The sequence below is a fragment of the Nicotiana tabacum genome, chromosome 8 (assembly GCF_000715075.1).
Source record: "Nicotiana tabacum cultivar K326 chromosome 8, ASM71507v2, whole genome shotgun sequence".
Lineage (NCBI taxonomy): Eukaryota > Viridiplantae > Streptophyta > Magnoliopsida > Solanales > Solanaceae > Nicotiana > Nicotiana tabacum.
In genome coordinates this window covers 22,257,453-22,269,227 of record NC_134087.1, presented here as the reverse complement: position 1 = coordinate 22,269,227, position 11,775 = coordinate 22,257,453, and the positions used below count along the sequence as shown (strand labels likewise).

At 35.5% G+C, this 11,775-nt stretch overlaps 2 protein-coding genes across 3 annotated transcripts; both read right to left on the bottom strand.

Annotated features, from left to right (window-relative positions):
- Positions 1-3,610: 3,610 nt before the first annotated feature.
- On the bottom strand, positions 3,611-5,672 carry LOC107783603 (small ribosomal subunit protein mS80 (rPPR6)-like). Its single transcript, XM_016604583.2, has one exon. The coding sequence runs from the start codon at positions 5,567-5,569 to the stop codon at positions 3,773-3,775; it is 1,797 nt and encodes a 598-aa protein (XP_016460069.1). The 5' UTR covers positions 5,570-5,672; the 3' UTR covers positions 3,611-3,772.
- Positions 5,673-7,017: 1,345 nt separating this feature from the next.
- On the bottom strand, positions 7,018-11,502 carry LOC107783602 (oligoribonuclease-like). 2 transcript variants are annotated; one of them, XM_016604580.2, is made up of 9 exons: positions 11,378-11,502; positions 9,729-9,860; positions 9,437-9,568; positions 8,873-8,949; positions 8,489-8,570; positions 8,313-8,368; positions 7,710-7,796; positions 7,450-7,540; positions 7,018-7,342 (listed from the first exon to the last, which is right to left on the bottom strand). In XM_016604580.2, exons 2-9 carry the CDS (start codon positions 9,829-9,831, stop codon positions 7,221-7,223), a joined length of 750 nt encoding a protein of 249 aa, XP_016460066.2. In that variant the 5' UTR covers positions 9,832-9,860; positions 11,378-11,502; the 3' UTR covers positions 7,018-7,220. The 2 variants fall into 2 exon arrangements, with proteins under 2 accessions (XP_016460066.2, XP_075076949.1); XM_075220848.1 differs by lacking the exon at positions 11,378-11,502 and adding an exon at positions 9,994-10,187.
- Positions 11,503-11,775: the final 273 nt, after the last annotated feature.

The window sequence follows — 11,775 nt, the reverse complement described above, 5'->3', positions numbered from 1 at the left end:
AAAGTCGTATAGTAACCCCTGATTCAGCTATAAATGGACATCGCAATTTGCTCTTTTCAGCAACTTATCTTGAAACACAGTAAAAAAGCTCACATAATTTCACGTGTTTACCAAATGAAACGGGCAGGAATGGAGCATACGGAAAAGGGCCTAAAATGTCCCTTTACTATACGAAATAGGACAGGTTAGCCCTCCGTTAAAAGTTGGTCTCTATTCTGCCCTTGCCGTCAACAAATTGGCTCGTATATGCCCTCCATCACTAACGGAAGACTCATAAAGCCACGTGGAATATATGTGAGGGCAAGTTAGACCTAGTTCGAATTGTACAGGGCATATATGAGTCAATTATAATAGTTATTTCTCAAACACTTCATAACTCCATATCAGTTTACTTACACACCTATTTGACAACACCAAACTAATTATCACAGCAAATAAACTAAGTCATAGACACAAACATTCAAATGAACGGCCATGACTTCATTAAATCCTAATAGCTCAAAGGGGTCGAATCATAACAAAAGACAATGTCAGAATGTTCTAATAGCTCAAATGGGTCGAATATGATGTGTCATTACGGACTTACTACCAATTATTTCATGACATGGACACTCTTAAATGCTAGGAGAAGGCTTTTCAAGTGCCCGAAGCATGAGGTAAGTAAATTTTCTGATGAGTTCTTTTAATTATTCCGATTTGCTTGTAAATTTATTTTATTTATTTTTGATTTTTAGGATGAAAAATATTCTTATTGGGAATGGCAAGATGAAGAGCTTCCTCCTAGAGTTTCCAATATCATATGTAGTTTAAAGAAGGAAAAGGAAGTTGTAATCCGTGAAAAGGAAAATTTGATCTTGAGAATGTTATGATACTGGTCGATCATGGAGGAATAGAAGCCTTGGAATTGGAAAGAAATGTTCTAATGAAGAAAGTGACCGATTTAGAGTACTCAGTTGTGCTTGATGCTAAATTTCGGAAGAAGATGTGGATTTTCATGTGTGTGATATTGGGATGTCTTATTATGTTCTTTGGATCAGTGCGAAGTGATATGTAATGTTAGTGTTATTGTGGCTTAATTGTTGTCTTTTATTATGTAATGAAGCTTTATGCTTTTATAAAAGGATTTAATAAAGTCATTGTCGTTCATTTGTTGTGTCTACGACTGAGTTTATTTGCTATGATAATTAGTTTGGTGCTGTCAAATAGGTGTCTAAGTAAACTGATATGGAGTTGTGAAGTGTTTGAGAAATGACTATTATAATTGACTCATATATGCTCCTGCACAATTCGAACTAGGTCTAACTTGCCCTCACATATATTCCACGTGGCTTTATGAGTCTTCCGTTAGTGATGGAGGGCATATACGAGCCCATTTGTTGACAGCAAGGGCAAAATAGAGACCAACTTTTAACGGAGGACTAGACTATCCTATTTCATATAGTAAAAGGGCATTTTAGGCCCTTTTCCGTAGAGCATATAACCAACCACCAATGGCGAAGCTAAGAATTTTCTCAAGGATGTTCAAATATAAAAGAAGTGAAAAAAAATTCCGACAAAGGGTGTTCAATATGTGTTATATACCTCTAAAACATAATACTTTACCTATATACACAGTCAATTTTTCGACAAAGGGTGGTCAACTGACAATGTTCGCCACTGCCAACCACAATTATAACATGTTTGGCCAAGCTTCTCCAAGGCCAAAAGTATCCTTTTTTCAAAAGTGCTTTTTTTTTTAAAGTTGAAGTGTTAGGCCAAACTTATAGAAGAAAAAATACACTTGGAAGAATTTCTTTACAGCTTGGTCAAACACTAATTGCTGCTCAGAAGTGATTTTCAAAATAATTATCCAAATGCAAATTACTTCTCACCAAAAGTACTTTTAAAGAAAAGCACTTCTCAAACTAAGCTGATTTTAGAAGTTTGGCCAAACAAGCTATTAGTTTGCCACTGACACATAGTTTTACTTTAACCAAATGATACATGCGCCTCTCAAACAAGTCAGACCAGATCCCCTACAAGCAAAAGCATCTTCATGTAATGGGCAAACTGAATTGGCAGAGAGACACTATTTAGGTTTTAGGAGGGGGAGGGATGACAGAGAATATATACATCCTTTTTTTTTTAATGAAGTAAAGTAATTCCCTTTAAGTAGATAAATCTCAGGTATGCAAGAAGTATACCAAAACATAATAGAGAACCTATACAGTAAAATGTATGGTTTTCTTTAATTGTCGCCCAATCTTTTACACAGACTGGTACACACAAAGGTAACAACAGAGAATTATTTTCTACCTCCAATACCCCAGATTAACGCGAAAGAAGCATAATCACTTTACTCATAATGTTGTGGTAGGAACTTACCAGAGATCATAAGCAAACAGTAACCTGGATAATGCTACACCCAATGTTGTCAAACGCTTATTTAAGGCGTGCTCAAATCCTGAAGCTCAGAAAAGCTAAAGGAGAACGCTTCGCGTTGCTTAAGCTGCACTTTAGTACAGGCAAGGTACTAAGGCGTGCGCCTTATTATCCACGAGCTCTATCTTGAATCAAGCGGTACTAAAAAACAACAATAATCGGAAAATAAGTGTATTAGTTGTTAAGGAAAACATTATGAGAGAATTTGTTACTTATTTTCTTGAATTAAACATATGTTTATTACTATCCTTCATTGTGCCTTTTTTAACTAAAGTTCACACTTTAATTGTGCTTTGCACTTAAAGACCTAAAAACCTGGAGCCTTTTTAGAGCTTTTTGCCTTTAACAACACTGGCTACATCTCTTATTTATTTATACACATCAGAAAATAAAAGGTGCGAGAGGAAAAGGTAGAAGAAACTAATATTTTTTCCTACTGGAAATATATAGAGATACTACTACACTATAGGGAAACAATACAATATATGCAAGTTCTCGGGTGCAAAGAATATACAATACTTCTTTTGGATGGAAGCTATAAGCAGCATCTAGCTGTAACCTACAAGACGATGAAAAATGCAGCTTAGAAGCTAACTACGTAATTTGATTCCACGCACGATCAAAGAAGTTCAGTCAACAGATTCCTCCATCTTAGTTGGGTTACTCAATAGCATCATGACACTCCTTTATGTCAAGGAAACAACAGATGCAAAGACAAAAAAGGAAAGAACAGTTGTAATCAAAATACAATAGGAAGGAGAGCTCACAAAATAAGAAAAACTATAACGATCAACAGTTCAAATTCTGATGCCTCAGACAAATTTATTTGTGAATGTAGACGGGAATATTCTGACGGGGACTAATAGCTTTTGCTTTCATGAAATCCTCAACATTCACTTTATAATGCATCAACTCTTTTATGGATTTGCAACTTTTTGACCTCCTCGTGCCTCTCTTTTTGTATGTAATATATGTATTTGACAAACTAAAAAAAAGTACAGCTAACATATTTCCGTTGTCAATCATAACTCACCAAAATGACCATTTATTGGGCTAATGTTGTGCCAACAGGAAACCACTAGCTACATATTGGAATAATATATATCTCTATGACATTGATGCCATCTTAATTACCAAGCTATTGTTCTGAACAATTCAACCCAAGAAATTGGGGAGCAAACATTAATTAGAAAAGACAAAAAAATACTCATTTCTTCAGAATTCTAATAAATTTTCAGCATACAAAATGCAGGTGTTAAAGTTTTAGCCTGCTATTTATCTCAATAACCAAAGCATTAAAATGAAACAGAAGATACAGATCCCTACAGCTAAAGGCAGTGATCGGTACCTACTATGCTGCAGCGATTACTTCATTTGTTCCTACTTCTTCATGTTCTAATTCCTTAACTGCTCTTACGAGACCCTTTGTGATTGCATTTAGATGCAACCCATTCTCCTTCATCTCCTCCAGCAGCTTCTCCGCTGTTGTCCAATCTAAAGCCTTAAGGCAAAGAGATTGAATAAGTTTGTTATATTCATCAGCATTAGGCTGAACTCCGTACTCCTTCATCTCTCCCAATAGTTCCACAGCCTTCTCATACTGTTCAAGCTTGCAATAACCCCGAATAACTGTGTGATAAGTGACAGGACTTAACTTGGCGTGCTTCTTTTTGGCTGCATCCAAAACTTTACAAGCTTCATCCATCTCACCACCCTTTGTATAACCGCTCATAATGACACTGTAAGTGTACACATCGGGTTTCAAACCTCTACCCTCCATCACATTCAACAGTTTCTTAGCTTCTCCCATCTCTCCACTCTTGGAGAGCGCATTGATAACTGTATTGAAGACTGCATTTCCAGGTGGCGGACCTGCATCTATCATTTTTAAGAGCAAGTTTTTGGCGTCTTCGATGCCTTCACTGCAATAGGAGCGTGACTGCTTTTCCCCTGTTACATCTTTTGCCCTGCACAACCCTTGAATGACAGATGAAAATGACTTAATGGCACGCTTCCGCTCTTCTTTAGGGAATTCCTCTAACATCTCTAAAGCAAATCTAACGCTTTCATCTTTGCGACAAAGCGAGCTGATCAACAGCTTAATAGAAGAAACAGGCAGATAAATATTCTTCTCCTTCGCCAACAAGTAAACCAGATGTGCATCCTTAGACTTATTCCCTTTACACAATAAAGAAACAATTTTTCCTACTTTCTCAGCACCCGGCAACATATCAGCATTTAGCATCTTCTCACAAACAGTAGAAGCCCAATCATAAATTGAACGCCTACAAAGTGCTTCAATGGTAAAATAGTACGTATCAGCATTTGGAACACAGTCCAATTCCCCAAACTTATTAAAGATTTCAAATGCAGCCTTTCCTTTGCCCAATCTTGACAATAAAGCAATCAATTCATTAAGAATCTCAGCACTCAAGATCCCTTTCTCCTTTTCTCCGACCTCCTTCACCAAACCCCACAAAGCATAAACATTCCTACCTTCAATACAGACTGCAGTAACCAACAATTCAACTACCTTTTTAGTTACCGAAAACTCGGGTTTCTTCAAACCCCACTTGAAAAAAGATATCAAATTCTCACCAGGAACATAAGGTGTCTCAAGAACTCTAACAACAAACTCCTCATTCAAAGACAACTCAATTTCCTCAAGACTAGACTCAATAGATCTATCAAGATTACCACTACTCTGTAACAAAGACAACACACTCTCCAATTTTTCCAAGTCTAATTCTTCCACTACAACCTCATTTTCTCCAAAATCAGAAATCTTTTCAGCTGCTATACTATCCTTAATTTCATCAAAAACAATGGACCCTTCATTGGACTCAGATGAAACAGTTTCAAGATTGTCTATAAAGACAGTATCTTTATCATTTTTAATGGGTTCAGAACCTACAGATTCGGAATCTGAAGATGAAAAAAGCCTTTTTGTTTCGTGTAAACAAGATTTGGAAGAGACCCAATGAGAATAATAACGAAATGGAGATTCAGCTGAATTTAGTGGAGCTATAGTTTGATTGTTGAGTACCTGAGGAAGAATAAAGGTGTGATTTTTGAAGCCACTGAAGCTTTGATTTGCTATAAATTTTCTGGAAAATGCTTTCCTTGCCAGAACTGCAGGTCTCCACATTTTTGCTCTCTATCGGAGGAGTGTGATTGACCCTCTGTAAAACCCTATACTGAAGTCCTGGGTTTGAATTGCACAAATAGCCTTTTTTTAGCACTCTCTTTATATTTTGTCTCCTCTTAATAGGAGTTGTGTAAATATATGGTTCATTTGAATTTTAATGAATAAAATTTGATTAAAACAACCTACTCTTATATATGACCATCCTTCGTGTGTATTTATGCCTGCTTTCGACTCTTTTTGGTGAGTGTACAAACAACCATTTTTAGGGAGTTGTTTACAAATATCCTAAAATTTTAAACTAAAAATTTTAATTTCAGTATAATTCAAGATATTTATATCATGAAAAATTGATCTTGAAAACTAAAATTCAGGATGCTTTGGCTTATTCCTAAATAATAACCCTTTGGAATGGCTACTTGTGTCATTTACCAATTCAAAGGAGCATTCGTAATTTAAACTATATGGGTTTTAATTCAAAATTTTACTATATCTCGTCCAATTTACTGGGTTCAAAATTGATTATTTGCATTTAGTGAAATATATATATATATATATATATATATATATATATATATATATATATATATATTCTGCATAATCCCTCTTGGGAATAAACCCCTGTCATCTTTACTAGATCCGCCACAATGAGGTTTCAATGATGTTTTTCTTCTCTCTATTTTCTTTCTTTCTTTGAGTTATACATATATGTTTTCAAGTGAAAATCTCATAATTTCAAATAATATACCAAAAACTATTTCTATCGATTTCAAGTGTGGTTATTTTCTATATTTAGTTTGAGAACCAGATAAATTAAGTTTGAGAATGGGAATGTGTGTTTAGCTGACTTGCACTGGTGTACTTCTATTATAATAGAATTAGACATTTTTCTTGATGAATCTCTTCCATGTTATATTTTACTTAATGTTAAATCGTTTTTATAAATGCTATTTTATTTATGAGACTTATTCTTTATCCCATGCAAGAAACTAATATTTCTTCTTTTCATTCCATATTCAAGAATATGATCATTACAGCTAGTTGGTCTGAGTTCGTTTGTTGTCAACTAGCATACAACAGAATACCTCTTACCATTGGTTCTCGCCAAGCCGGAAAACACAAACAAATGGATGAATAAATAAGCATTCATATGGAATGCTTGTTAGTTGAAATAGAAAACCCCCCAAATTACAGAATTTAACTTTTATACACTGTCTGTTTTTGAGCCGATGATCTATCGGAAACAACCTCTCTATCTTCATAAGGTAAGAGTAAGGTTTGCATACACATTACCCTACCATTTATGGGATTACACTGGATTTGTTTTTTATACACTGTCAACGCAAAAGAACTTCCCGATCAAACCTGGAAAATAAGGCAAGTAACCTGCTACAACCAGTCAAAATACATCGATTAGCCCGATAACGTAAAATTTTTTTTTACACGATCAGTGTACATAAATTAAATCCATTTATATGATAGCCAAGGATGTGAAGGTACAAGGAAATCAGTTTGCCAAGCATCATAAGATCATAACTTAGACAAAAAGACGATACATTTAACTGCTCGTATCACTTTCCACTGGCACACAACGCCTCATTTTGGGAATCAGATGAAAAGAATCCTCAACATGAGATACAAATCTCCTTCACTATCACTTTTTAGACTTGGAGGCTTTGAATATGTGCTCCTTGTAGTATTTGAGTTCGGCTATGCTCTCCGTAATGTCATCCATAGCTCGGTGCTTGTTTTTCTTTTGAGGAGCTTTTCTGTGGTCTAATCAAAAAGCAGCAAAACACAACATGCAACAGTGAGAAATTGAGCCGGTTGTATCAAAGCATCAACTACTGATATTGAAGTATTAAAGTGCAGTATAGTTTTACCTCGTGGAAACCAACGAAGACATAATGCCTTTACGCTGCTGACATCAACAAGTACATGTGAAAACAAACTTGCCAAATTTGGCATAAACTTCTGCAATGAATAAATTAGAATGAGTATAGTTAATAATTAATGACGTTACAAGCCTGAACTTTGAAAGGCTATCAAGTTCTGTAGTAAAATAGCAATAATCACATACATCTACTTGTAGATGAGATTCCACAAAATGATGTTTACATAATCAGGCATACACACACCATACCTTCAAAAACAGAAGATCCGTATAGACTGAATTTCCTGCGAGTAGTGGTGTATACGTCCTTATGTTTCTCTTGACAAATTCAGCTACCTACACAAAACAAGGGGAACAAAAAAGAATATTTATCTAAAGGACCAGCTTGTAGAACCTCTAGCACATGAGGGAAGTCTGTGGATTCCACATGTGATCTCACCAGCATTACACACGCTCTATCATGGAAGCAACATTAAAAGTACAGTAATAAATGGCAAAAGAAATACACCAATAAAAAAGGAAAACTACAACAGAGTAAGAAAAGAGAAAGAAAAAGGGAAGAGTAAATGGAAGGTATTAATGCTGGTTACAGCTCTTCAAGAAAAATGAAGTTATATCTTTTGCCTTATCGGATGAATGCCATTCACCACAAGGCCAATTTACATGTGTTAGGATGTACCTCTACCTCAAAATGTTACACAAAGCTAACATCTCCAAGGAACGGATTCTTGAAACAATCAGAGAAGCTATAAATGGGACCTTATGTTCCTAAATTTTTATGATCCTCAAGTCCGAAAACATAAAATAATGTTCATTATATCAGCATACTAGAGACAAAAAGGAATAGGATACCTGCTTCTCGGCTTCTTCTTCTGTGATGGTACTCTTGAGCACCTTCTGAGTCAAACCTAAATTACGTTAAGTTTCATCTTTGAACTAACATTACAAAAAACAAAATGTACACTATTATTGCATTCCTGATGAGAATCTTATAACCTAGAGCAATGCATATACCTTAAGTCACTTACCACTTGATGCATGATGGCTTTGACACCATTCTCCCATATTGTCCAGATACTCCTTGCTTTGATGTATAACCAAATCAGGACCCTAATTTTGAAAGCACACAATAAATTCCTGTTAGTAGAAGCACGTAATGTATAGACGAGATGTATAGATGCACGAGGAGAGATCCATCACGGAAAAATTCTAATGATAGATAAGGTGGAGTAAGTTATGTGTATTGCAGATAAGTAAGGATATTACCAATGCCATGCAAAGCAGCCTGCCAGTTAGCATTATGCTGATATGTACAATACGCATTACCATAGATAACTCCTCCATGATGATGTTAACAATGTGTAAACTAGAATAGGAATGTGGAATACATTATAAAAGACAGACAATTTTACCTCAATTGATTTGGTCAAATTTCCATCTGTAATTACACAGGCAATCTCCAATATCCTATCAACCTCAATATTCAAACCTACATAGAAAGGAAATGTCAAAAGGAAATAATACTACCAAAATTTCATCTTCAAGAGCACTTTTAGAGATGTGCAATGCTGCTTTGTTTTCAAGACTCAAAATTTGAAACAACCTCTGGAAAACAGGAGATAAAAAGTTCAGAGTTTCTTCTTTGGATCACTGATTCGGAGCAGTTAGTTCGTTAAGGATGATAATACTCAGGAGGCCTCTCTGGCATAAGATACAAAATGCAAAGTTTGAGGAGGGGAAATACTCAACATTTGTTTTATAACCATCCTTTAAAAAGACTCTGGTAGTATCAACGGCTCAAGACAACACAATCAACATAGGATTGCAAACATGAGAGATCATAGAGTGCTCTAAAATCATACTGAATGGACTTGATGTCATAAGTCATTGGAAATCAAAGTACAGTGATTGATGTCCTTTAGTACACCATCTTTAAGAACCAGGCCAATTCCAACGCGTCATGAATTAATAATTACCAGTCATCTCAAGGTCAATCCATACAAGCGGAAATTTGTACTCTCCTGGAATCAAAGGTGACCTCTGATCCCCATTTTCATTTTTGAGTGCTGTCACCTCTCCTGAGCTACCATTTTTTTCGTTGGCTTTATCTGAAGAGTTCAAAAATTGTCAATTTCTTGCAAGGATCAACTACATATCTCCAACTTTTACTATTGACCATTGATCTAGAAAGCTTAGAATTACGCAGGCATTTAGATACAAATTCTGCTCTCGCAGGCATTTAAATACAAATTCTGCCCCCATTGTTACCTCCTCCATTTACCGTCTCAGTTTCCCCATGAGTTTCTGTATCGTCCCGGGTATCTGCGACACCCAAATTCAGCCATGAGAAGGCATTTGAGAGTTGATTCATTTCTGTAAAAGCCCTTGATCATTAAGCTCCTAGGGAATACTAGGTTAATGTAAGCATACCATAATGCTTTTTCATTAGGAAGTAAAATATAAAAATTGAAGAGAACACTTGAGTATTTTTTTTTAACTTCAGAGAGAGGTTCAATTTTCAAGAATCACCGACCAAATCATGCTCAAGCGCATTCATCATTTGTTTCACCAGAGAGTGCCCGAGTTGGTAATGGAGCATAAAATATAATGCAACCCCAATACATCATCATCCTATCACGACTTAATCATGGTTAGGTCTCTAGAGTCTAGAATACACAATGCTTCTTCTCAATTGCTTAAAGAATATTCAATGGGATGGGAGAAAGCACCTCCACACCAAGAGAATACGTTAACAACTAAAACATAAAAGAAGGGAACAAAAACAAGGACAAGTCCTTGGCTTATATTGACTTTTCATGTGAAAATTGAGGAACAAGGGAATTAACGTTGTTTCTCTAGTTAGACTTATGCTTAATTTGTTGCTCTTAAGAATTTTCTCTGCCTTGTAGAACAGTGAGAAATCATTGTTAGAACATGATTATCCTCCCTCATAGTCATAATATATAATCTAAAGGTTGCTGTTTCTGTCGACAAAACTATTTTGAATTCATGGAAACTAATATTTATCATATAACCAATACTCTAAAGCAAACAAAATTGTAATGAATAAAAGGAGCTCAGGTATCAAAGATTCAAGAAGATCCCTTAATCCATTTCCAGTTAGAAGTAGTATCACCAAAGATGAGGTGTTAGCATTACTAAGGCAGGCGGATGTTATATAGTTGTTCCCACCACCCCACCCCCCATCCCAAACACAATTTTCTAGGGTTACAACGAGCTGGCCTTTCAGAGACTAAGTCGAGAATAATGCTCCCTCTCGTTCTAGCCATGTGGCTATCTGCTCACTTATCTAGGATCAAGCAGTGGTGTAGGCACGGGCATTGAAGGGTGGTCAACCGAATACCCTTCATCGAAAAAGTATATTGCGTATATAGGTCAAAAAATATTTTTATATGTGTATATTAAATTTTGAACATACTTCGTGATCTGGCTTCGTCGGGATCAAGGGCTATTTACTAGTAAGTTATATAATATGTGACACTTTCTTGAAGAACCCCGTACTCCCGTCAGCTCTCAAGTAAATAAAGAAGTTGAAGACAGTTACATCAGCTATTGGCTGTACACACACACAAAGTAGCCGCAGGTCTAGTGGTACTCTTTATCTTTTCTTTCTTTCTTTCTTTCTTTTTCAATTAACGTTACTCTGTATCTACTAAGTTAAAAACTGGAATCCGTATAAGCTTTTGAGGCCACAAAATGTTGAAACATGAAAAAAATATAAAAAATGCAATATATTTTAAAAAACAGTTCTTGATTCCATATGGTATTTTTCCATTTGTCAATACAAAAGAATCATCCTGATATAGGTATAGAAACTTGTATATACATGTATTCTTTATATACATAGAGCCGTAAGGAAGAATATGAGCGTGGGAGGAGAAGGAAAGGGAGTTTACCGAGAACAGCAGCAGGAGCTTAGAGGGGTCGGAGTTTGGCTCGAATGCTTGAACACTCCCCAATTATTTTCTTCTTCATTTTGAAAATGAAAATCAGGTGGGCCTAAGCATATCTTTTGGGCTTTAGTATGTACCTATTGCAAAAAGGAAATTTTACCCCCTATAGAAAAGCTTAGTACCCTATTTATTTTAAATAAATATCATTTTAAAAAATTATATTATATAATTATCTTTTACCCTTTATAGCAAAATATCTAATTATAGTTATATCCTACACTTAAGGCACCATATACGCAAATTAATATTTTTCTCTCTCCCTTTTCAGATTTTCTCTCACATAATCACGGTAAATTTCACAAACCACGTTCTCTCTCATTTTGCATACACTTTACTCTCTT

Excerpts from the sequence above, each read along its gene's own strand:
- LOC107783603 (XM_016604583.2), bottom strand. The coding sequence starts at position 5,569 with ATGTGGAGACCTGCAGTTCTGGCAAGGAAAGCATTTTCCAGAAAATTT.
- LOC107783602 (XM_016604580.2), bottom strand. The coding sequence starts at position 9,831 with ATGAATCAACTCTCAAATGCCTTCTCATGGCTGAATTTGGGTGTCGCA. Across the intron at positions 8,571-8,872 it reads ATTTGACCAAATCAATTGAG|GGTCCTGATTTGGTTATACA; the intron begins GTAAAATTGTCT and ends TTTCAAAATTAG. Across the intron at positions 7,343-7,449 it reads TCTTCGTTGGTTTCCACGAG|ACCACAGAAAAGCTCCTCAA; the intron begins GTAAAACTATAC and ends CTTTTTGATTAG.